The sequence below is a fragment of the Hyla sarda genome, chromosome 5 (assembly GCF_029499605.1).
Source record: "Hyla sarda isolate aHylSar1 chromosome 5, aHylSar1.hap1, whole genome shotgun sequence".
Classification (NCBI taxonomy): domain Eukaryota; kingdom Metazoa; phylum Chordata; class Amphibia; order Anura; family Hylidae; genus Hyla; species Hyla sarda.
The window spans coordinates 357,731,127-357,757,616 of NC_079193.1; the positions used below are offsets into that span (position 1 = coordinate 357,731,127).

The following is a 26,490-nucleotide window of genomic DNA, read 5'->3' on the forward strand; positions in this document are numbered from 1 at the left end:
CTCTGGCACAGAGGATCCACTACCTGCCAGCCGGCATCGTGACAGTATCAATCGGGAGTCCCGTCTGTTTAGCTCACAGAGCATTGTCTAGACTAGAAACAAATGTATCCACTTCTCATCTGAGAACAGGACTAACTATGTACAATGTATCAGTCTGGAGTCCAGATTGTTTAGCTCACAGAGCATTGTCTAGACTAGATACAACTGTATACACTTTTTAGATGAGAGCAGGACTAGCTATATACAATGTATCAGTCTGGAGTCCAGGCTGTTTAGCTCACAGAGCATTGTCTAGACTAGATACAACTGTATACACTTTTTAGATGAGAGCAGGACTAGCTATATACAATGTGTCAGTCTGGAGTCCAGGCTGTTTAGCTCACAGAGCATTGTCTACACTGGATGCAATTGCATCACTTCTCATCTGAGAACACGACTATCTATGTACAATGTATCAATCTGGAGTCCCAGCTGTCAAGCTCACAGAGCATTGTCTATGCTTGATCCGAACCGCAAAGTCTATTAAAAAAAATATTATATTTCACTATATCAATCTGCTTTTAGTCTCTCACATTCTTTTTTATTTATTTTTTACATGTTCTTCTTTATTGTAACCTACATACAATTGTTGAATTGTTTATCTGCATGTTAAAATTGAAAGGAAAATTTGTAAAATAAAAAATGGTATAACGATGATTTCTCTTTATTAAAGTAAAAAAAATGGAAAATCCCTTTACATAACTCCTATCCAATGACCGGAATACGTCCTCCAAACAACCCCTCCAGACGGCAATCCGATCGGCAGCCCGCGTGACGGCGCGATCGTATTCCTGTTTACAAGGCGAGTCAGATGTCCAAGGGTTAACGTGTCCTTTCCGTGTAAAACCCTACAATTGGGGGAGAATGAAAGAGCGGTGGTGGTGGTGGCGGGGGGCGCCACCTGAGAGGGGGCATGATGGGGAGTGTCAGCTGCAAGGCTGCAGCTGTTGCTCTCAGGATTCAGGCTTCAGATCCAGTTTCCAATTTTGCAATAACAAAGCTGAGGTATAAACAAAGCCACATGTCAGAGTCGGAGGCCGGGCCTGAGACTTCCGGCAACAAAGCCTGCACTATATATAGCCTAGAACAAGCTGGGAACAGCAGAGAGAGAAGACTGCGAGAACAGGCGCACACCTCAGCTGATCCCCAGGACAATAACTCCCATCATACACACAGGACCACCATGCCTTTCCTAGGACAGGACTGGAGGTCCCCGGGCCAGAACTGGGTGAAGACCGACGACGGCTGGAAAAGGTTCCTGGAGGAGAATAGTAACTTTGTCGGAGACATCAACAGGTCAGAATAACCAATATAACCCACATCCCAATCTGTAATGGATCCGCCATCTATACCGGCGCCTGTTTACGACAAAGTTCCGTCTAGAGATGTAGCAGAGCTGGGACTGCGTTGTTTGTGCGCAGGGCTAACGCTCTGATAACGTTGAAGCTTTGATATTATCAATGTCGTTTGCCAACCGGTTGCAAAACTACAACTCCCAGCATGCCCGGACAGCCTTCGGCTGTCCGGGCATGCTGGGAGTTGTAGTTTTGCAACAGCTGGAGGCTCACCGGTCGGAAGTGCAAACGCTTTGATAATGTAAGACGAGATGACAAGCACAGCTCTCTGCTGCATCTGACAAACACAATTCTGCTCCATCTGCTGACATTACAAAGGCAAGGGCTGCCCGGGGCATGCTGGGAGTTGTAGTTGTGTAACAGCTGGAGGCACACCGGTTGGAAAAGCAAATGCTTTGATAATGTAAGACGAGACGACAGGCACAGCTCTGCTGCATCTGACAGTGGAAAGCTCTGCTGCATCGGACAAAAACAAATCTGCTCCATCTGCTGACATTACAAAGGCAATGGCTGCCCGGGCATGCTGGGAGTTGTAGTTGTGTAACAGCTGGAGGCACACCGGTTGGAAAAGCAAATGCTTTGATAATGTAAGACGAGACGACAGGCACAGCTCTGCGGCATCTGACAGTGGAAAGCTCTACTGCATCTGACAAAAACAATTCTGCTCCATCTGCTGACATTACAAAGACAATGGCTGCCCGGGGCATGCTGGGAGTTGTAGTTTTGCAACAGCTGGAGGTATACTGGTTGCAAGAGCTAATGCTTTGATAATGTAAGACGAGAGATGACGCGCACAGCTCTGCTGCATCTGACAAACACAATTCTGCTCCATCTGCTGACATTACAAAGGCAATGGCTGCCCGGGGCATGCTGGGAGTTGTAGTTGTGTAACAGCTGGAGGCACACCGGTTGGAAAAGCTAATGCTTTGATAATGTAAGACGAGACGACAAGCACAGCTCTACTGCATCTGACAAACACAATTCTGCTCCATCTGCTGACATTAAAAAGGCAATGGCTGCCTGGGCATGCTGGGAGCTGTAGCTTTGCAACAGCTGGAGGCACACCGGTTGGAAAAGCAAATGCTTTGATAATGTAAGATGAGACGACAGGCACAGCTCTGCTGCATCTGACAGTGGAAAGCTCTGCTGCATCTGACAAAAACAATTCTGCTCCATCTGCTGACATTACAAAGACAATGGCTGCCCGGGGCATGCTGGGAGTTGTAGTTTTGCAACAGCTGGAGGTATACTGGTTGCAAAAGATAATGATTTGATAATGTAAGACGAGAGATGACACGCACAGCTCTGCTGCATCTGACAAACACAATTCTGCTCCATCTGCTGACATTAAAAAGGCAATGGCTGCCCGGGCATGCTGGGAGTTGTAGCTTTGCAACAGCTGGAGGCACACCGGTTGGAAAAGCTAATGCTTTGATAATGTTAGACGAGATGACGTGCACAGCTCTGCTGCATCAGTTTAGCAACAGCTGGAGGCGTACTGGTTGCAAAAGCTAATGCTTTGATAATGTAAGACGAGAGATGACACGCACAGCTCTGCTGCATCTGGCAAATTCAGTTCTGCTTCATCTGACGTTGCAAATGCAATGGCTGCAGGGGCATGCTGGAAATTGTAGTTTTGCAACAGCTGGAGGCACCCTGATTGGGAAACCTAATGCTTTGATAATGTTAGATGAGAAATGAACAGCATCTGACAAACTCAGTTCTGCTCGATCTACAATGGCTGTCCGGGCATGCTGGGAGTTGTAGTTTTGCAACAGCTGGAGGCACACTGGTTGGGAAACCTAATGCTTTGATAATGTTAGATGAGAAATGAACAGCATCTGACAAACTCAGTTCTGCTCGATCTACAATGGCTGTCCGGGCATGCTGGGAGTTGTAGTTTTGCAACAGCTGGAGGCACACTGGTTGGGAAACCTAATGCTTTGATAATGTAATCTGCTGCGTCTGGCAGACACAGTTCTGCTCTATCTGATGATGCGAAGGCTATCTGGGCATGCTGGGAGTTGTAGTGTTAGAACAACCTGAAGGCACAATGGTTGGGAAACACTGTGCAAGTAAATAATAAGATAGTGTAAGACGAGATACGACACGCTCAGCTCTGCTGCATCTAATAAACTCAGTTCTGCTCCATCTGAAGGTGCAAAGGCTGTCCGGGCATGCTGAGAGTTGTAGTTTTGCTACAGCTGGAGGCACACCGGTTGGGAGACCTAATGCTTCGATAATGTAACGCTAGAGATAACACGCTCAGCTCTGCTACATCTAACAGCTCTGCTGCATCTATTAGCGACAAACAATTTCATCACGTATATATAGACACAAATAAGTCAATGTCTGTGTTTTTTACACTGGCACATCCGAAACAATCTAGAAGGGGAGTCGTTGTCCTAATGACTTGCTGGGGGTTGTAGTTCTGCAAAAGCCGGAGAACCACACTTTGGACGTGGCTGCTGTTAGGGATGAGATGACAATGATTCAGTTTGGTGCAATGCGGTTACAATGTATCAGTGAAGCATTGAAGAATGGGGATGAACGCATCACTACAACTCCCAGCATCCTCCGCAGGTCATATACTCTGGTCCTGCTATTTGTATACAGATGCTGGTCCTGCGGTCGGTGACACAGCATCCCGGCAGCTTCCTGATCTATAAAAAGCCAATGTAAACTGTGACTTGGCTGATGGAGCTTTGGAGGGGAGATCTGGAAAGCTATGCAGAGCTGGGTTGTTTTTGTTTCCCTTCGAAAAAGCATGTGACCTGCAACGCCCTCCGCTGCCCTGTTGGTGGCGATATAGAGCAATCGCTGACGGAATTCTTGGCACGTCACAAGCAAGGGTGACATTGCCCGGAATGGTTGGCAGCTGTTCTCACCCTGTATACTGTTGTGCACGCTGCATGCGGTGACGGTGCGCAGAGAAGGGGGGCGCTGCGAGTAACAATAACATTGCGCAAATCTTTGCGATGCAAACTTATGATATCTACGAGTTACACAGGTTATAATGAAGAGCTGCCTAAAGGGGGCGCTTGTGGTCCCTGTCCTCAGGCTGCGTGTGGTATCACAACTCGGCTCCATTTACTTCAATAGAACTGCGCCGCAATACCAGACGCAACCTGAGGACAAGAGTGGCGCTGTTACTGGAAGAAGTGGCGCTGCGAGTTACAATAACATTGCGCAAATCTTTGCGTTGCAAACTTATAATATCTACGAGTTACACAGGTTATAATAAAGAGCTGCCTAAGGGTGCGTTCACACTACGGAATTAACATTAGTGTGAATGGGTCTCCGCAAGACCCGTTCACACCGCGGAATTTCAGCCGCAGATAATTCTCTGCCGCTGAAATTATTCCGCGCAAAGAAAGAACATGTTTATTCTTTGCGCGGATTCCGTGAACACTGAATAGCCGTCAATGGTGACGGCTCAGTGCCCCACAGCCCTAGCGACAAAGTATTTTCGGCGGCGGCTGCCAGACGGAATTCCGCAGTGTGAACGCACCCTAAAGGGGGCGCTTGTGGTCCCTGTCCTCAGGCTGCGTGAGGTATTACAACTCGGCTTCATTCACTTCAATAGAACTGCGCCGCAATACCAGACACAACCTGAGGACAAGAGTGGCGCTGTTACTGGAAGAAAGCAGCTATGTTTCCCTAATCCTGGATAACCCCTGAATGGATAAAACCATTCCTATTTGGAGCCGTACAAAATCCCCCACAATGCTGAAAAAAAGATTCTAAGCTCTTGAGGCGAGAAACATCATTCAGGTCATGTACTTTATAACCGAAGTGTCCAATCTGAGGCCATGCTGGGATTTTGCAACAGCTGGAGGGTCGCAGGTTGGACACCTAGGTTATAAAGCAGCTTTTTCCCAACCAGTGTGCCTCCAGCTGTTGCAAAACTACAACTCCCAGCATGCCCGGAGAGCCAAAAGTTCTATTGGACATAGTTCTGTGTAGAGATGTAGCAGAGCTGGGACCGCGTTGTTTGTGCGCTGGGCTAACGTTCTTATAACATCAAAGCTTCGATAAAATCAATGTGTAAACACAGCGTTTTTCAAACAGGGTGCCTCCAGCTGTTGCAAAACTACAACTCCCAGCATGCCCAGAGAGCCAAAAGTTCTATTTTGGACATATTTCTGTCTATAGATGTAGCAGAGCTGGGACCGCGTTGTTTGTGCGCTAGGCTAACGCTCTTATAACATCAAAGCTTCGATAAAATAATGTGTAAACGCAGCGTTTTTCAAACAGGGTGCCTCCAGCTGTTGCAAAACTACAACTCCCAGTATGCCCAGACAGCTGCAACTGGTGCCAGAAAGTTACAGATTTGTAAATTACTTCTATTAAAAAATCTTAATCCTTCCAGTACTTATCAGCTGCTGTTATGATCCACAGGAAGTTCTTTTCTTTTTGAATTTCCTTTCTGTCTGACCACAGTGCTCTCTGCTGACACCTCTGTCCATGTCAAGAACTGTCCAGAGTAGGAGAGGTTTTCTATGGGGATTTTCCCCTACTCTGGACAGTTCCTGACATGGACAGAGGTGTCAGCATAGAGCACTGTGGTCAGGCAGAAAGGAAATTCAAAAAGAAAAGAACTTCCTGTGGATCATAACAGCAGATGATAAGTACTGGAAGGATTAAGATTTTTAAATAGAAGTCATTTACAAATCTGTTTAACTTTCTGTCACCAGTTGATTTAAAAAAAAAAAATATTCCCAGTGGAGTACCCCTTTAAGTCATATGCTCTATAACCTAGGTGTCCAACCTGTGGCCCTTCAGCTGTTTATCCTTATACATATCATTGCATGTCCAACCATGCTGGAAGTTGTAGTTTTGCAACAGCTGGAGGGCCGCAGGTTAGGCACCTAGGCTATAGAGCATTGTTTTCCCAACCAGGGTGCCTCCAGCTGGTCCAAAACTACAACTCCCAGCATGTCCGGACAGCCTTCTAACACTTAGCTTACAGAAGATTGCCTAGAATGGACATAATTATGGAAATGAATGTTTTCATTAATTGCCAGCAAGCAGAGTTCTTGTAAAAAGTTTTAAAAAAAAAAAGAAAAAAAGAAACTTTTTAAAGTATATCAAAAAGTTGCTAAATGTTTCTATATACAGGATTACAAAAGCATTGTCACTTTCTTTCTAAAACAGCATCGCACCTCTGTCCTCAGGTTGCGTGTGGTATTACGACTTTTCCCCATTCACTTCAATGGAAATGAGCTGTAATACCACACACAACCTGAGCTCAAGAGTGGCGCTGTTTTTAAACGCTGAATGCTTAGTTGAAGTAGAGAACAGCGGTTTTCAACCTGCGGCTCTGTCTGTCTGTTGGGTAACTACAACTCCCAGCATGACCATTGTTGCAACAGTGGGTATAGTTTTTCCATAGGATATCACTCCCATCATTTGGGGGAGGGGCGGGTCTGTCCATCGGAACAATCTCCTGAGACACGTGGCTTTGTGGCCCCACAACGTGTTATTTATAGACCTTTGTGTCCGGGGTTGTCACTCCTATCTCCATTGTGATCATGTGACGTGTGACAATGTGATTGTGACAACTAATATGGACGTCATTACAGATCCTGCAGTCATACATTCCTGCTGCGATATATTTGGTTTAAAGGGGTACTCCGGTGGAAAACATTTTTATTTTTAATCAACTGGTGCCAGAAAGTTAAATAGATTTGTAAATTACTTCTATTAAAAAAATCTTTACCCTTCCAGTACTTATTAGCTGCTGCTTACTACAGAGGAAATTATTTTCTTTTTCAATTTATTTTCTTGTCTTGACCACAGTGCTCTCTTCTGACCCCTCTGTCCATGTCAGGAACTGTCCAGACAGCATAGGTTTGCTATGGGGATTTTCTCCTGCTCTGGACAGTTCCTGAAAAGGGCATCAGGTGTCAGCAGAGAGCACTGTGGACATGACAAAAAAGAAATTAAGGGTGCGTTCACACGCTCTTTGTTTTTGCGGGTTTTCCGCTGCATATTTGAAAGGGTGCGGGCTCTTCTCGGCTGTCCATAGCAGATTTTCTGCGGCGGAATTTACACTGCGGAAAATCCGCGCAGTCCCTACTGACTTCAATAGGGCTTGCGGCAGATTTTCCGCAGCGTAAATTCCTCCGTGGAAAATCTGCCAAGAAGAGCCCGCACCTTTTCAAATACGCAGCGGAAAACCCGCAAAAACAAAGAGCGTGTGAACGCACCCTAAAAAAAGAAAATAATTTCCTCTGTAGTATACAGCTGCTAAAAAGTACTGGAAGGGTAAAGATTTTGTAATAGAAGTCATTTACAAATCTGTTTAATTTTCTGGCACCAGTTGATTTAAAAAAAAAAAATAATTTCCACCGGAGTACCCCTTTAAGGGGTTATCCAAGAATAAAAAAAGAGAGCAAATTTCTTCCAAAACCAGTGCCACACCTGTGCTCAGGTTGTGTGCAGTATTACATCTTGGCTCCATTCACTTCAATGAAACTGAGCTGCAATACCGCACACAACATGAGGACAATTCTACTTGCTGAGTACCCGGCCTTGCGATCTATCTACCTATACTTTGTCGCAGAGGAAAAGCAATGCTCTTCAGAACACTGGGAAAGCTGGGTGGCACACCCAGCTTTCCCAGTCTTCTGAAGCCCCAATAGTGATAGACTTCTTATCCTCCCTGTACTCCTCATTGCAGTGCAATGCTGCCATGCCAGTCAATGTCTGCCTTCTTAAAGGGGTACACCGGTGGAAAACTTTTTTTTTTTTTTTTAATCAACTGGTGCCAGAAAGTTAAACAGATTTGTAAATGACTTTTATTAAAAAAAATCTGAATCCTTCCAGTACTTATTAGCTGCTGAATACTACAGAGGAACTTCTTTTCTTTTTGGAACACAGAGCTCTCTGCTGACATCATGAGCACAGTGCTCTCTGCTGACATCTCTGTCCATTTTAGGAACTGACCAGAGCAGCATATGTTCGCTATGGGGATTTTCTCCTACTCTGGACAGTTCCTAAAATGGACAGAAGTGTCAGCAGAGAGCACTGTGCTCGTGATGTCAGCAGAGAGCTCTGTGTTCCAAAAAGAAAAGAATTTCCTCTGTAGTATTCAGCAGCTAATAAGTACTGGAAGGATTAAGAATTTTTAATAGAAGTAATTTACAGATCTGTTTAACTTTCTTGCACCAGATGATTTAGAAAAAAAAAAAAGGGTTTCCACTGGAGTACCCCTTTAATGGACCATTTATAGCAGTTTTTTCCAACCAATGTGCCTCCAGCTGTTGCAAAGCTACAAAGCTACAACTTCCAGCATGCCCGGACAGCCTTCGGCTGTCCGGGCATGCTGGAAATTGTAGCTTTGCAACAGCTGGAGGCACCCTGGTTAGAAAACACTAAAGGAACAGTTTGAGATAAATTAAAACGCGGCTGCTTCTTTCCGTAAACAGCGCCACTCTTCCTTATAGGCTGCGGCTGGTATTGCAATTACTTGAATGGAGCTGAGATGCAGTATCAAGCCCATATACGTGGGTGGCGCTGTTTCTAGAACAAAGCAGATATGATTTTCTCATTTTACAAACTCCTTTGAGGTTAAACTAAAATTCTAAAATTCATCCAAAATTCTGAAGAACTATATCGCTATTTATCCAAAGGTTTCTGCTTTACGAATATAATTCTGGGACCGTGAAAATGGATACAGACAAGAATAGAATAGAATAAGACAGGGATACATTTTCGGCTGTACCATAACAATCGAATGAACCCCCTTCCCCCCCTGTTCTTTGTGGTATTGTGGATCTGCCTCTTAGTGCTTTTGGCTCTGTTACAAGTGAAGGGATAAACCATTCAAAATATAGGGGTGTCAGGCCGGCACCAGGGGCCTCATTCATCCTGTACCCATTATACGAAGGGATGAGTGAATCCTTTCAGAAACCCGTCTGGCCCTATCGCTGCTCTTTTTCTCTCTTATGTAACCTATTGTTTGGCAATATCTGGAATAACAGAACAATTCACAATCCTTGGCCCCCGATCGGCTCTCAAGAAATGAACCTTTTTAGGAGTGTGGCGCGGTTTCCTGGAACGCTTTATTTTTTTTTCTTTGATATTTAAAGGGAACCTGTGTATTTATACAGGATTTGCACCTGTGGGGGTCTTCTGGGTTACAGCTATATGGTGCCGGTATTATAAATGGCGCGTGGTGGTTGGGAGCCCTGTTTTCTAGGACAGTGTTTCCCAACCAGGGTGCCTCCAGCTGTTGCAAAACAACAACTCCCAGCATGCCCGGAACAGTCTTTGTGCCATCAGATGGAGCAGGAATGAGTTTGTCAGATGCAGCAGAGCTGTGCGTGTCATCTCTTATCTAACATTATCAAAGTGTTACCTGTTATAGTGTTTCTAAACAAGTGTGCCTCCAGCTGTTGCAAAACTACAAGTCCCAGAATGCCCAGAACAGTCTTTGTGCCGTCAGATGTAGCAGAGGTATGCGTGTCATATCTGTTTTGTTCCAGAAACAGCACCACCCATGTCTATTGGCTTGATGCTTCATCTCAGCTCCAGTCGCAGCCTATAAGCAAGAGTGGCGCTGTTTCCGGAAAGAAGCAGATGCATTTTATTTTATCTCAAACTGTTCCTTTAAAGCAGTGTGTCCAAACCAGTGTGCCTGCAGCTGTTGCAAAACAACAACTCCCAGCATGCTCGGGCAGCCATTGTAGATCGAGCAAAACTGAGTTTGTCAGACGCTGTTCATTTCTCATCTAACATTATCAAAGCATTAGGTTTCCCAACCAGGGTGCCTCCAGCTGTTGCAAAACTACAACTCCCAGCATGCCCGGACAGCCATTGCATTTGCAACATCAGATGGAGCAGAACTGAATTTATCAGATGCAGCAGAGCTGTGCGCGTCATCTCTCGTCTGACATTATCAAAGCATTAGCTTTTGCAACCAGTATGCCTCCAGCTGTTGCAAAACTACAACTCCCAGCATGCCCGGGCAGCCATTGCCTTTTATAATGTCAGCAGATGGAGCAGAATTGTGTTTGTCAGATGCAGCAGAGCTGTACACGTCATTTCTCATGTTAGCTTTCCCAACCAGTGTTCCTCCAGCTGTTGCAAAACTACAACTTCCAGCATGCCCGGGCAGCCATTGTAGATTAAGCAGAACTGAGTTTGTCAGATGCTGTTCATTTCTCATCAAACATTATCAAAGCATTAGGTTTTCCATACAGGGGGCCTCCAGCTGTTGCAAACTTACAACTCCCAGCATGCCCGGACAGCCTTAGGCAGCCTTTACTACAGTGTTTCCCAACCAGGGTGCCTCCAGCTGTTGCAAAATTACAACTCCCAATAAGACCGGACAACCTTAACTAAAGTTTTTGCCAACCAGGGTGCCTCCAGCTGTTGCAAAACAACAACTCCCAGCATGCCCGGGCAGCCATTGCCTTTGTAATGTCAGCAGATGGAGCAGAATTGTGTTTGTCAGATGCAGCAGAGCTGTGCGCGTCATCTCTCATGTCAGCTTTCCCAACCAGTGTTCCTCCAGCAGTTGCAAAACTACAACTCCCAGCATGCTCGGGCAGCCATTGTAGATCGAGCAGAACTGAGTTTGTCAGATGCTGTTCATTTCTCGTCAAACATTATCAAAGCATTAGGTTTTCCAAACAGGGGGCCTCCAGCTGTTGCAAACTTACAACTCCCAGCATGCCCGGACAGCCTTAGGCAGCCTTTACTACAGTGTTTCACAACCAGGGTGCCTCCAGCTGTTGCAAAATTACAACTCCCAATATGCCCGGACAACCTTAACTAAAGTTTTTGTCAACCAGGGTGCCTCCAGCTGTTGCAAAACAACAACTCCCTGCATGCCCGGGCAGCCATTGCCTTTGTAATGTCAGCAGATGGAGCAGAGTTGTGTTTGTCAGATGCAGCAGAGCTGTGCGCGTCATCTCTCATGTTAGCTTTCCCAACCAGTGTGCCTCCAGCTGTTGCAAAACTACAACTCCCAGCAGGCCGGACAGCCTGGAGGCACGCTGGATGGGAAACACTGGTCTGCCATGGCTTGCTAGTAAATTTGTGACAATGTCTCTTTAAGGCTAAGTCTCCACTTGTTTTTTTTTTGGGAAAACGCCAAGAAAAACGCCAATTCTGCCGCATGGCGTTTTTTTTGGCCCAGAAAACGCTGCGGCCAGATGATAGCTGTAAATCCATGAGATATCGCATATTTCTAATTCCACTTGGCGTTTTTTCACTTTGGCGTTTTTTTAATCCCTAAAAACGCAGGACAAAAAAACCAAGTGGAGACTTAGCCTTAGTTGTCAACCCTGATATAACCTAGGGTAGTAAGTAGCCATCCACCAGCTCAGCTCTGCTACATCGGCAAGTCTGTGTGTGCGGCTATACATTATCCCTGTACTGTGAGTCATTGTGAACTGTTTAATCAGATTCCTGTATTTCCGCTGGCATCGATCCAGCGCTCCAGTATCCGTATCGTGCAAAGTGTACATTAGGGGGGTAGTGAACTCACAAAAAAAAAAAAACTATTAGGGGGAATTTATCATCGGCGCAAATATTTGTTTGGTTTCCCCAAATCTATTATGTGGTGGACGTCACTTCCAAAAATTTGCTCACTGGATACTGCAAAAAAGGGTAAATTTGCGCAACAGAGAATTATTTTCACAATTTATAAATTCAAGCGCACAAACCAGCGCATTTGCTAACTACGTCCCCTGGAGGCAAACACCAAGGAAAATGAGTAAGCCGGTGCAGACCGCATAAAGGTAGCATCATTTTAGATGGTAGTTTTGGCGCAAAATAAAAACACGCCGCGCACTCAGTTTTGCAGGTGTTTGCCGCTTGATAAATTCCCCCTAAAATCCTGTCCTCAAACATAAAGACATATATAACATTTAGCATATGTGATTGTTTCTATTCAATGACAGCAAGCAGAATCCTTGTAAAACTGTTCGGCTAGGTTAAAGGGGTACTCCGGTGAAAACCTTTTTTCTTTTAAATCAACTGGTGGCAGAAAGTTAAACATAGTTGTAAATCACTTCTATTAAAGAATCTTAATCCTTCCTTTACTTATTAGCTGCTGAATACTACAGAGGAACTTCTTTTCTTTTTGGAATGCTCTGATGACATCACGAGCACAGTTCTCTCTGCTGACATTATTATAATAATAATAACACTAGTGGGATTTGAACCCAAGTCCCCAGCACTGCAAGGCAGCAGTGCTAACCACTGAGCCACCATGCTGCCCTTAGCACACATCTGCTATGCACGGTTGCTAAAATGGACAGAGATGTCAGCAGAGAGCACTGTGCTCGTGATGTCATCAGTGTTCCAAAAAGAAAGGAATTTCCTCTGTAGCATTTCGCAGCTAATAAGTACTGGAAGGATTAAGATTTTTTAATAGAAGTAATTTATAAATACCGTATATACTCGAGTATAAGCCGAGTTTTTCAGCACGATTTTTTGTGCTGAAAAAGCCCCCCTCGGCTTATACTCGAGTGAACTCTCCGCCTGTCAATCCCTTCTCAGTGGTCTTCAACCTGCGGACCTCCAGATGTTGCAAAACTACAACTCCCAGCATCCCCCGGACAGCCATCGGCTGGGAGTTGTAGTTTTGCAACATCTGGAGGTCTGCAGGTTGAAGACCACTGCCGGGCCTTCGTCATCATCCAGACCCCCCCCTTTAGTTTTCTACTCACCTCCCCTTGGTGGGAAGGAAGGGTGAGATGGTCTGGGCCATCTATGCTGCAGGGACCGTCCGGTGGGGAGGATTAGTTGTTCCGGGCTGTCCATCTTCACTGGGAGGCCCTTTTCTCTGCTCCGGGCCGGCCCTGGACTCACGGGGACATCCCTGCGCATGAACGTCCCTGTGCGTCGTCGTCAAGGCAACGTCCCTAGTCCGGGGCCGGCCCGGAAAAGAGGGCCCCCCGGTGAAGATGTACAGCCCGGAATGACTAATCCTCCCCACCGGGCGGTCCCTGCAGCATAGATGGGCCGGACCAGCTCACCCTTCCTTCCCACCGAGGGGAGGTGAGTAGAAAACTAAAGGGGGGGGGGGGGGTCTGGATGATGACAGAGGCCCGGCAGTGGTCTTCAACCATGCTGGGAGTTGTAGTTTTGCAACATCTGGAGGTCCGCAGGGTGAAAACCACTGATTGAAGGGATTGACAGGCAGTGATGACGAAGGGGGGGGATGATGACAGGGTGATGATGACAGGGTGATGATGACAGGGTGATGATGATGGGGGTCTGGATGATGACGGGGGTCTGGATGATGACATGGGGGGGTTGATGTATTTCCCACCCTAGGCTTATAGTCAAGTCAATAACTTTTCCTGGGTTTTTGGGGTGAAATTAGGGGCCTCGGCTTATATTCGGGTCGGCTTATACTCGAGTATATACGGTATGTTTAACTTTCTGCCACCAGTGGATTTAAAAGAAAAAAGGTTTTCACCGGAGTACCCCTTTAACGCTACGGAATTTCCAAGTGTGCCTTCAGCTGTTGCAAATATACAACTTCTGGCATTTTCGCACAGCCTTTTGCCTTTGCACAGTTAGATGAAGCAGAACTGAGTTTGTCAGGGGCAGTAGAAGTGCGCGTCATCTCTCGTCTTACACTATCAAAACATTAGGTTCTCCCATCAGTGTGCCTCCAGCTGTTGAAGAATTACAACTCTCTGCATGCCCTCTCCAAGTTGAATCGAAATATCTCCAGCCATTTGGAAGTTATGCTGAAATTTACACATATTCAAATACATATATATATATATATATATATATATATATATATATATATACATACATACACACATATATACACATATACATACATACATATACACACACACATACACAGAAAATACATATATAGACACATACATATCTACACACACATATATACATATATAGACACACACATATAAGTGGTGTCCCGGTACCGCATCTTATACGGTACCTGTTTATAGGTCCCCATAGCCAGAGTCCCTAGGACGTTGGGGGTCCTTGTGTATAGTCTACCCCTTGTCACCTCTCCCATATAGTCGTTAACCTCTCCCTATGTTCCTTATTTATAGAAGTCTAATTGTATAAATGTATAGAAATAGTTAATAATAGTTTATTACCTGTCCGGAGCGTAGCAGGACCTGCGGGTCACGTGATCAGGTAAACTCTGTGGTATTCTGCTTAAGGACCTTTGGAGGCCCTTGTGACGTAATGCACCCACCATCCTTTGTGACGGTGAGTGACAGATGTTCGGACCAATCAGATTCACCCCGCCCCTGCCCATATAAGGGAGCGGCGGCCATTGATCTCTCTTTGCTCCTGCGTTCTTTAAGAGGAAAGACCTGTACAGCTGTATATCGCTGTGAGTTAGGCCTGAGCCTTGCGGCAACGGCTGTTCAGGATCGCGAGTGTATCAATCCCTGAGCACTCTGCAGGATCACCGGACCTTATCTATCCCCTAAATCCGGACGGATCTGCAATAATTACCCTAAATTCAGAGACTTTAATTTCATTCAAGGTCCGCAACAATTGTCAGTCACTGAACTATATAAAAACTGTTTGTTTGATTGAGACTGTTACTACTCTGTGGATGTACCGCAAACCGTTAAGTAAAGTTTATGCAAGTTCAACTTCAACTACCTTGTGGACCTTCAATTTTTATTCATATGCACCTGTCGTTACTGGGAAGGGCGGCGATAGGCCGGAGAATCATCTCGGCATAATAGCCCTCAGCCTGGCGTCACAAACTATGGGGTTAACATTAACCCCTGATTTACCGAAACAATACCCTGACTGTAATACCCCTACCTCTGAGGCCTACCACATATATACATACATATGCACATACACATATATATATATATATATATACACACACACACATACATATATACACATTTATATGCACATACGTTGAGTTTTATACATAACAATTCGCCATGCCGGTCAATGCCTGGCTTCTTAAAGGATGATTTTAAAGCAGCGTTCCCCAACCAGTGTGCCTCCAGCTGTTGCAAAACTACAACTCCCAGCATGCCCGGACAGCCGACGGCTGTCCGGGCATGCTGGGAGTTGTAGTTTGGCAACAGCCGGAGGCCCACCGGTTGGGAAACAGTACTCTTAGGGGGGATATTTATCAAAACCTGTCTAGAGGAAAAGTTGCCCAGTTGCCCATAGCAACCAATCAGCTCGCTTCTTTCATTTTGCAGAGGCCTTGTTGAATATGAAAGAAGCGATCGGATTGGTTGCTATGGGCAACTGGGCAACTTTTCCTCTGGACGGGTTTTGGTAAATCTTCCCCTAAGGGATATAAACATATATATTCTCATTCACTGATAGCAAGCAGTGATCTTGAAAACTGCAAGACATAGAGACACCAAATACATGAGATAATTGTGTAATTCTCATTAGGCTTTATTCCTATACAATGTGAACCCCCTGTATATGTGTCTTCACAGTTATTGCCATGTGGAGAACAATAAGGAGAACAATAAGGAGAACCTCATCACTAACCTGAACTACGATACAGCGGCCAAAAAGAGAAAGAAGGATCTTCTCAACAACAACACAAAGACGCAATGTAAGTGACTGTCACCATAGTTATAGACAGACAAGGAGAGCGCTCCTAGTGTGATAGCGTAATGTAAAAGCAAAGATAATAAACAAGAAAACTTGCTCACCAAATATAGTTGTACTGCGACCAAGTACAACTATGGTGAAGGCGTGAAGTGACCCTGCAATGGGCGAAGAGCGGCAGCTGCTCCTGGACACACAGGCGAAGAAATAAAACGGATCCCTCCAGGGAACAAACCAGGATAGAGGCAGCGCACAGGACTTCAAAGGTAAAATTGTTTATTTACCCGGCATGCAACGCGTTTCGCTGGATAACCAGCTTCATCAGGCATGATGCCTGATGAAGCTGGTTATCCAGCGAAACGCGTTGCATGCCGGGTAAATAAACCATTTTACCTTTGAAGTCCTGTGCGCTGCCTCTATCCTGGTTTGTTCCCTGGAGGGATCCGTTTTATTTTGTCACCATAGTTGGCCCTGTCACATAGAAGGCCATTATATAGGACTTACTGCATTGTACTCCAATGATGAATGGTCCTTCTATGGGGAAAAGACACGATAATAATACATTGCACTTTCACCTACATGTATTTATACCTATTTTTGCCGATTTTTTTTCCTTCCCAGTTTTCTACCAAGAGAAGTGGATCTATGTGCACAAAGGGAGCACCAAGGAGGTAAGAACGGGACCGAAGGCCCCCCGAGCACCATTGGGGGAGATTCTCAAAAACGACTGTAATTTCCGTTCCAGCGATATTATTCAGGTCTCTTGTGCTGCTTTGAAAATATGTGAAAATTAATTTCCACGCCACTTTTAGTTTTTTTTTTTTTGCGCCAAAATTAGTTTTTTGTAGGACAAGTGAAAGTCCAGCTCACTCCCCAAGCCCACAGCGCCCAGGTGCAGTGCTAACAAGAAGAGATGGTAAGTCAAATTCAGGATACTTTAGTGCATGAAGAAATACAGGCACACGATGAACATGGGCAAAGGTGACGCGTTTCGGCCCTTCAAACGGGCCTACAAGCTTTGTATGACTAAGGCCCGTTTGCAAGGCCGAAACGCGTCACCTTTGCCCATGTTCATCGTGTACCTGTATTTCTTCATGCAATAAAGTATCCTGAATTTGACCTACCTGCGCTGGACCATCTCTTCTTGTTAAAATTATTTTTTTTTGTTGCAGCCATATTGTATTTTTCTTTTGCGCCAAAATTGCAGAAAATTCTGGCGGAAACATCTCACGAAATATTCCATGGTTACTAGTACCCAGACAAGTGATAACTGTATACGGTTAAATAAAATATTTCTGAGCTTAAATGTGAGTGCGGGTAGGTGCAGTGAGTGACCAAGAAAAAAAAAAAAAAAAGGAAATTGTTTTTTTTTTTTTTAAATAATATTTTTCAATAATAATTATTTCCTTTTTTTTTTTATAATTACTTAAATAAGACCTTTTCCCAAAAAAACACACAAAAAAAAATAAAAAAACTACAACCATTTCTATGATTTCTACACTATCAAAAAGCTGGTGTGAAATTTTTTATGTACGGTAAACATGACTTTCACCCCTTTGAAAATATCATGTAAAGCTGACAATATACGTGGACACGCCCACTTTTACAAAACTGACGTGAACAGTGTAAACCGAGGCACAAAGCTCTTTGAAAATGTGTTTGATATTTTTTGCGCCAAATTTTTGGCACAAAATAGAATTTTTTGGGCGCAAAATTCTTTGAGAATCTCCTCCAATGTCTATTCTTTGTGTGTACATTACATTGAATTGGACAAAGGTGGGGTATTCTGTATCCAGTCAGATCATAGAAAAGATGATACAGCAGTAGAGGATTGTGCTGATCCTGTGGGAAGCAGTGACCTGATCACTTGTGCAGGGTCATGATTTTGGGACAGGGTCATGATTTTGGGCTGGGATACAACATGGAGCCAAGCAGATCGTGAGAAGGAAGCAGAGGATGAGTGTGATGATCTTGTAGAAGGAAGTGACCTTCAAGGGGTACTCCAGTGGAAAATGTTTTTTAACTGGTGCCAGAAAGTTTTGTAAATGACTTCTATTATAAAATATTTACCCTTCCAGTACTTTTTAGCAGCTGTATGCTACAGAGGAAATTCTTTTCTTTCTGAATTTCTTTTTTGTCTTGTCCACAGTGCTCTCTGCTGTCACCTCTGTCCGTGTCAGGAACTGTCCAGAGCAGCATAGGTTTGCCATGAAGATTTTCTCCTGCTCTGGACAGTTCCTGATACGGGCATAAGGTGTCAGCAGAGAGAACTGTGGACAAGACAAAAAAAAAAGAAATTCAAAAAGAAAAGAATTTCCTCTGTAGCATACAGCTGCTTAAAAGTACTGGAAGGGTAAAGATTTTTTAATAGAAGTCATACAAATCTGTTTAACTTTTCTGGCACCAGTTGATTAAAAAACAAAAAATGTTTTCCACCGGAGTATCCCTTTAAGGAGATTATTTTAGGAAATAGAGTACTGCATTATATGGGCTGGGATACAACATCTAGCAAGCAGATCATGAAAAGCATGAAAGCAGCCAGGGCTGGCATTAGGGCATGGTAAACTGGGCAATTGCCAGGGACCTCCATCCTCCAGAGGGCCCCCTGCGGCTGCTAGAGTGTTTGTAGCTGGGGAAGCAGTGTAGCCCTGCAGCCAGCAGCATCCAGGATTGAGCCTCCCTGCAGAGTTCATTCACATAGTGCGGGCAGTGAGAGGCTCCTTTAACACCTCCTTCCCCTGTCTTCTCCTCCTTCTCCTGCTGTCGCACAGTTTAGCACCTAGTCTGCAGGCACCAGGAGGCATGAATATCTAGCAGCTCCTAAAGTATTTAACCCCTTAAGGACCTGTGGCGTACAGGTACACCCGTGGGAATTTCCGTCCCCACCGTTAGCCGGTTGGGGACTGGACTGGTATGCCTGCTGAAATCATTCAGCAGGCATCCCGGCACATTGGTGAGGGGGGATGCCATTTTTTTGTTTTCTGTTTTTTTGAAAGTGTAAATGATGGAAATAAAATCTAACTTTTGTTGACATATTATAAGAATGTCTAATCTGTAATTTGATGCCTTTTGGAGATTTTTCCATCTTTCCTTGGCTTCTTTATGCACATTAATACACATTTTTACCTGGGGTGCCCAAACTTTTGATCCCCACTGTATGTCTATCCAAATAGTTCTCACTGTCATGTCCCGAATTGTTGAGCGGCATAGGCCATATTCGAATTCGCGAATATTCGCGAATATTCGCGAATATATGGACGAATATTCGTCATATTCGCGAATATTCGCATATTCGTAATATTCTCGTTTTATGTTCGCATATGCGAATATTCGCACGTGCGAAAATTTGCATATGCGAAAATTTGCATATACAAAAATTAGCATAAGCGAAAATTCGCATATGTGAACATTAGCATATGCTAATTTTCGCATATGCGAAAATTCGCACACCCGTCTCACACAGTAGTATTAGAGCCTTCTTACACCATATAAGCTGGAAGGGATGATCACTGTGATGTGTACTGTGAAAAAATAAATAAATAAATAAATAAAAAAAAAATAAATAAATAAAAACGAATATTCGTAATTACGAATATATAGCGCTATATTCGCGAATATTCGCGAATTCGCGAATATGCTATATTCGCGAATAAAATTCGAATTGCGAATATTCGCGAGCAACATTAGTCCCGAACTCTCATGACTCCCAGCATGCTACAGGGCAGTAATAATGCATAGATAGATCTAAGATGACGGCCCAGAGGACGGCTTTGTAACTCTTCACCCCTCTCTCTTTCTGCAGCGTCATGGGTACTGCACTCTCGGTGAAGCTTTTAACCGCTTGGATTTCTCCACTGCCATTTTGGACTCTCGGAGGTTCAATTATGTTGTGAGGGTAAGTATCCACAATGCTTTTATGGGCCCTCAGGGGGAATTTTGTAACACCATCTACCATTTATAATACTGGAGTCTTCATTTGTGGCAAAGGGACTTTTGGGTACCCTCAAACACTAGGGCTGACGGCTGCATGAGCATGTGTGGAGTCGGGGTGCAATGCAGGGTAGATGCAGGGCAGTTGTTATGGCCCATGGGGCATATGGTATTAACCCCTTCTAGTCGTGACGCCAGGGCGTGGTTTAGCCTTAACCACTCGAAGGTAATACCGCTGATCCTGGGTTAGGCAGGGGCAATGAAGACACCGACGCCAGATTAAGGATAACGGCAGCTTTACTGAGACAAGACAGGTGATGTAGTCTTTGCAGTACAGCCAGATATCCCAGGGAGGTGGCCAGTGACACAGGGGGACCTCGCAGGCTTGCTGGGACTTGCAGTAGTTAGACTGACTTTAGTGCAGGCCACGGTGACTCCAGATGGACTTGACTTGACAGAGATGGTGACTGACAATAAGATGACTTGACTTACTGATGACCGACTTGTGACTGCAGGACTTTAGGCTTGAGGCCTCCAATGCTCTGGACACAGACACTGGAACAACATGACTGCACTGGACCTCAGCAGAAGTAGCAATGTGCTAAGAGCGAGATTGCAGCCCCTCCCCTGGTTATATAGGGGGGCTGTGCAAGGAGCCCATAGGTCACTTGAGGGGGTCACCTGGTCACTGGAGACCTCTGGGTAACAATCAGGTGGTACAAACATTAAAGCCACAGTACATTAAATGAGGCAAACCTATATACATAATGGGGGTATGCTGCAGGGGATCCCCGGGGACATGCAGGGACTCCGCCTGACAGGACAGGAGGACAGTACAGGGCCCGTACTGGGACATCACACATGCCTAATAGTTATAGCTACACCCTGCTGTGCATCTCTCTCTGCCAGTATATAATCCTGGGATTATCTATGGAAATCTGGAATGGCAGGGAATAACCCAACATATTCATCTGAAGGGGTCCCTACAGAAACTCAACCCCTGTCATCTGTGTCGATGGATTATGAGGGATGTCGATAGGGTCGCCACCTGGCCGGTATTTTACAGGTACAGCTGGTATTTTGGGCACCCTGCCGGTATTTTTATATTACAAATACCGGCAATGCAATGGCCGGTATTTATCCAACCAATCCTCCAACTCCCGGAATGTTGCACCATATACTATACCAGTGTCTCCCAACCAGAGCACCTCCAGCTGTTGCAAAACTACAACTCCCAGCATGCCCGGACAGCCGTTGGCTGTCTGGGCATGCTGGGAGTTGTAGTTTTCCTGCAGCTGTAGGCACCCCTGGTTGGGAAACACTGACCTATACTATATACTACTATATAGTCCAACATGCTGGGAGTTGTAGTTTTGCCACAGCTGGAGGCACCCCAGGTTGGAAAACACTGACCTATACTATATACTACTATATAGTCCAACATGCTGGGAGTTGTAGTTTTGCCACAGCTGGAGGCACCCCAGGTTGGAAAACACTGACCTATACTATATACCGTACTACTATATAGCCCAACATGCTGGGAGTTGTAGTTTTCATTTGGGGCAGCTGATGAGCAACAGGCTGTATCAGGGCATGCTGGGAGTTGTAGTTAGTAACTAACTGCAACTCCCGAATTTAATATAAAAAAAAAAAAAAAGCGATCAAAAGGTCATATCTAAACAAAAATGGTTCTGTTAAAAAATACAGATCGGGGCACAAAAAATGATCCCTCATACAGGCCCCTATAAGGAGAAATAAAAAAGGTTATTGGGGTCAGAATAGGACAAAATTTCCCCAAAATTTCACGCATATATAATGAATTATGCAAATTAGCATGGCCGGTATTTTTTTTTGCAAGAAAGGTGGCAACTAGAGATGAGCGAACTTACAGTAAATTCGATTCCTCACAAACTTCTCGGCTCGGCAGTTGATGGCTTTTCCTGCATAAATTAGTTCAGCTTTCCGGTGCTCCGGTGAGCTGGAAAAGGTGGATACATTCCTAGGAAAGAGTCTCCTAGGACTGTATCCACCTTTTCCAGCCCACCGGAGCACCTGAAAGCTGAACTAATTTATGCAGGAAAAGCCATCAACTGCCGAGCCGAGAAGTTCGTGACGAATCGAATTTACTGTAAGTTCGCTGATCTCTAGTGGCACCACTAGATGTTGACTATGTTGACTGTCCGATGGCTTCGAATATAGATCAGAGCTGAACATTATTTTGCCCAGGCTTTTTTTTTTTCCATAATAATATTTACCCTGGTCTTGGCAGGCCCAAATAAAATGTAATTTACAGAGTTGTCTTTGTGCCATCCACGGAGCATCTGTGTAATCGCACTGCGTAACCAGACACGTTGTGTATTCATTGCAACCACATGAAGACCACGTGTCTTGGCAGCAGTAGCGATGGACGGTTATGAATCACATCGCGTTACTTAGAGTCATCATGTAAGCCGGGGGGAGAAGATGGCTTTCTCTTACAGGCTTTGTCTCCTTGGTTTCACCTTCCAAAAAGTTTCAAAAAGTTTCAAAATGTTGTCAAGTATCACAATCTGATTTCCCTATTTCACACACGATGGACCATTTTATAGTGCGCCAATACATCTATTGTAAAAAGGAATCCATATAAACATGGAGACACCATATATAGATGTTTGCTCCTTAAAGGGGTACTCCGGTGGAAATTTTTTTTTTTTTTTTTATTTATTTATTTTTTTATCAACTGGTGCCAGAAAGTTAAACAGATTTGTAAATGACTTCTATAAAAAAAAAAAATCTTAATCCTTCCAGTACTTATAAGCTGCTGTATACTACAGAGGAAATTCTTTTTCTTTTTGGAACACAGAGCTCTCTGCTGACATCACGAGCACAGAGCTCTCTGCTGACACCTCTGTCCATTTTAAGAACTGTCCAGAGTTGGAGAAAATCCCCATAGAAAACGTATGCGGCTCTGGACAGTTCCTAAAACGGACAGAGATGTCAGCAGAGAGCACTGTGGTCATGATGTCAGCAGAGAGCTCTGTGTTCCAAAAAGAAAAAGAATTTCCTCTGTAGTATTCAGCAGCTAATAAGTACAGGAAGGATTAAAATTTGTTTTAATAGAAGTCATTTACAAATCGGTTTAACTTTCTGGCACCAGTTGATAAAAAAAAAACAAAAAAAAAAAATATAGGTTTCTGCCGGAGTACCCCTTTAAAGAGACAACAGTAGTACAAATAGCACATTGTGTGTGTGTGTGTGTGGGGGGGGGGGGGCAGATATAGATTTTGCACTGCGGGGCCAAGAGCTTCACCTTACACCCTTTGTTCTGTCTTCTTGTAGTTGAGAGGTTTTATATAATAACATGGAATGTTTTCTGAATGAAAACTCATGTCTGTCATCATCACCTGATATCATCTCTTTTATATAAGCTGGAGGGAGGGTGATGTCATACTATTGTTTGTTATTGGAAGGTGGATAATAAAGTTAATCTCTGCAATGAATCTTTAGTCATGAATTTACCTGCAATTCCCTGAGTGCCGGATGTTTTCTTTTGTGCGATAATATATATATATATATATATATATATATATATATATATATATATATATATATATATATATATATATTATTTTTTTTATTTTATTTTTTATTTTATTTTTTTTATGCAAGAAAAAGAACACACAAATACCCCACCCACCCAAAACAACAACCCCCTACCCCCCTCGACACAACAAGTTCATGTCCACCTGAAGTCCAATTCTTCTGGCTTCCTCCAGTAGAACAGAAAAACTTAAAGGGGTTCTCCACCATAAGGTGATTTTAGTACATACCTGGCAGACAGTAATGGACATGCTTAGGAAGGATTTGCGCTTGTCTTGGGGCTAAATGACTATGTTGTGAGATTACCATAACACTGTGACTAGCTTTTTGTGAACTGGTATTTCCTGTTTGACTTTTCCTTTTTTGACTACAAATCCCACAATTCCATTTTTCACCCCACCCGTTGAAACATAAATGAGCTGCAGACCTGTGGTTTTCAATCAGGGTGCCTACAGCTGTTGCATTAGTTGCAGATTTATCTCTCTCCCACCAAGCGATCCCTCCACCCATTGAAGCAGACAGGCTCCCTTGTCATCAGCTGACTAGTGATGTCAGGTCTCGGCCGCATTGCAACCTGGGAAAAATCTGAGACAACAGTCATTTTGCATGCTGTTTCAAAATAAATAGTGGGGTGAAAATCACAGAAGAATTGTGAAAAAAAACGTCACACACAGGTACAGACACTATATTATGAACTACACTAACTTTACAGCCCCTGTAGCATAGTCAAATAAAAAAAAAAATTCATGGACTAACCCTTTAAAGCAAGGAGAGGTTCCAGCGAGCAACCCACCCATTCCCTGTTCAAATACAAAAAAGATCCACCCACACTTAAGACAGAAACCACCCCTCCAGAGAAGCTCTTGGGGATACTATATCCTATTAGACAAAAAATGCTAATTTCTCCTGTTAAAAAGCTTCTCCCCCCCCCCCCCCTCTTCTCCCCCACACAAGTTCTGCTCTGGAAAATACGGTGCAGCAGTCTCCCATTGTTTTACTAATCGTGCTACAGAATTTCAGCAGAAATTTCATTCTTTCGCCAGAATGCGCTCGAAAATGCATTGCTGTCTATGGAGACGGCCATAACGCCAGCTTGTTCTTCCAGCGTCTGCTACAGATGGAATCTCTGGTCAGAAATTCCATAATGTGAATGAGCCCTAAGGATTTTCCGAGTCTAGCCTAAGATAAGCACTGACATATCATGACTAGTTTCAAGCTGCTTTTAACCCTTTACTATTGCCAGTGTGGCGCCAATCTTGCTCCAGCTAAAAAGCTGCCAAGTCATTACCTGAGACTGGTAACTAAGGAACAGACTGCCTAGCAACCGTTGCCTTTCAATCAGCCTGTCAGGCAATAAATCCCTAGAAATCAGACTTATAGTTTAACCCATGAAAGCATGTGAGGGGCAGAGATGCCAGTCCGGACCATTTATTGCCATTTCTATCATTTATTACCATAAAAACCTAAAATGAACTCAGTCGGAGAACCCTTTTAAAGGGGTACTCCGGTGAAAACCTTTTTTCTTTTAAATCAACTGGTGGCAGAAAGTTAAACATATTTGTAAATTACTTCTATTAAAAAATCTTAATCCTTCCTGTACTTATTAGCTGCTGAATACTACAGAGGAAATTCTTTTCTTTTTGGAATGCTCTCTGATGACATCACGAGCACAGTTCTCTCTGCTGACGTTATTATAATAATAATAATAATGCTTTATTTATTGTTGTCCCTAGTGGGATTTGAACCCAAGTCCCCAGCGCTGCAAGGCAGTAGTGCTACCCACTGAGCCACCATGCTGCCCTTAGCATACATCTGCTATGCATGGTTGCTAAAATGGACAGAGATGTCAGCAGAGAGCACTGTGCTCGTGATGTCATCAGTGTTCCAAAAAGAAAGGAATTTCCTCTGTAGCATTCAGCAGCTAATAAGTACTGGAAGGATTGAGATTTTTTAATAGAAGTCATTTACAAATCTGTTTAACTTTCTGCCACCAGTTGATTTAAAAGAAAAAAGGTTTTCACCGGAGTACCCCTTTAAATTCATTGTATAACATATCTAGAATAAAGAGGTTCTCCAGGACTGATGGCCTATACTTAGGATGGGCAATTCATCAATTTATGTTGGATTTGTAGGGGACCCCCGCAGATCGGTACAATTAGGGGCCTTTCACTGTTTACACTGGCCCCATAGTTCATCAGGAGACTCTGATAAAACATTGATGGCCTATAAGACCCCCTCTAGGCCAGTGGTCTTCAACCTGCGGACCTCCAGATGTTGCAAAACAAATGTATGAAAGAAATGAACATAGTTGCTTACCACAGTGGTAAACCCCCAGCCTTTGGCTGTCCAGGCATGCTGGGAGTTGTAGTTTTGCAACAGCTGGAGACACACCTTTTGGAAAACAATGTTCACCTTCACTGGTGACCTTATAGCACAGTGGTCTTCAACCTGCGGACCTCCAGATGTTGCAAAACTACAACTCCCAGCATGCCCGGACAGCCAACGGCTGTCCGGGCATGCTGGGAGTTGTAGTTTTGCAACATCTGGAGGTCCGCAGGTTGGAGACCACTGCTCTAGGCCATGTTCACACACCTTAAAACAGTTATGGCTAAAAACAAACTGCTCTTTTTACTTTACATCTGTAAAAGAGATTTATCTCGTTGTCTTACAAATAAGATTCTTGTTGCCCATAGCAACCAATCAGAGCTCAGCTTTCATTTTACCAAAACAACATGAGAAACGAAAGCTGAGCCGCAATTGGTTGTTATGGGCAACAAAGAGATTCTTATTATAAGACTGGCCCATAAATCTGTCCCCATTGGCCCAAATTTACCAAACTGCCTGATTTGCCCATAAAAGTTAAGTTTTAATTCCCCCAGAGTACCCCTTAAAAGCTGTAATTGGTTGCTATGGGAAAAATCAGACTGGCTCCAGAAAGTTAAACAGATTTGTAAATTACTTCTATAATAAAATCTTAATCCTTTCAGTACTTATGAGCTTCAGAAGTTAAGGTTGTTCCTTT

General features: G+C 44.1%; 1 protein-coding gene across 3 annotated transcripts in view; it reads left to right on the top strand.

Annotated features, from left to right (window-relative positions):
- The first annotated feature begins 1,120 nt into the window (after positions 1-1,120).
- Positions 1,121-26,490, top strand: part of FBXO32 (F-box protein 32) — a 44,782-nt gene continuing 19,412 nt past the window's right edge. Inside the window, exons 1-4 of one of the 3 annotated variants that reach the window (XM_056522704.1) lie at positions 1,121-1,335; positions 15,842-15,963; positions 16,581-16,630; positions 19,762-19,854. In XM_056522704.1, coding sequence (XP_056378679.1) covers positions 1,223-1,335; positions 15,842-15,963; positions 16,581-16,630; positions 19,762-19,854 — 378 coding nt within the window. In that variant the 5' untranslated portion in view covers positions 1,121-1,222. Of the gene's footprint in view, positions 1,336-9,318; positions 9,721-15,600; positions 15,672-15,841; positions 15,964-16,580; positions 16,631-19,761; positions 19,855-26,490 lie in introns of those variants that run through there. The other 2 variants (XM_056522706.1, XM_056522705.1) reach the window with 2 other exon arrangements.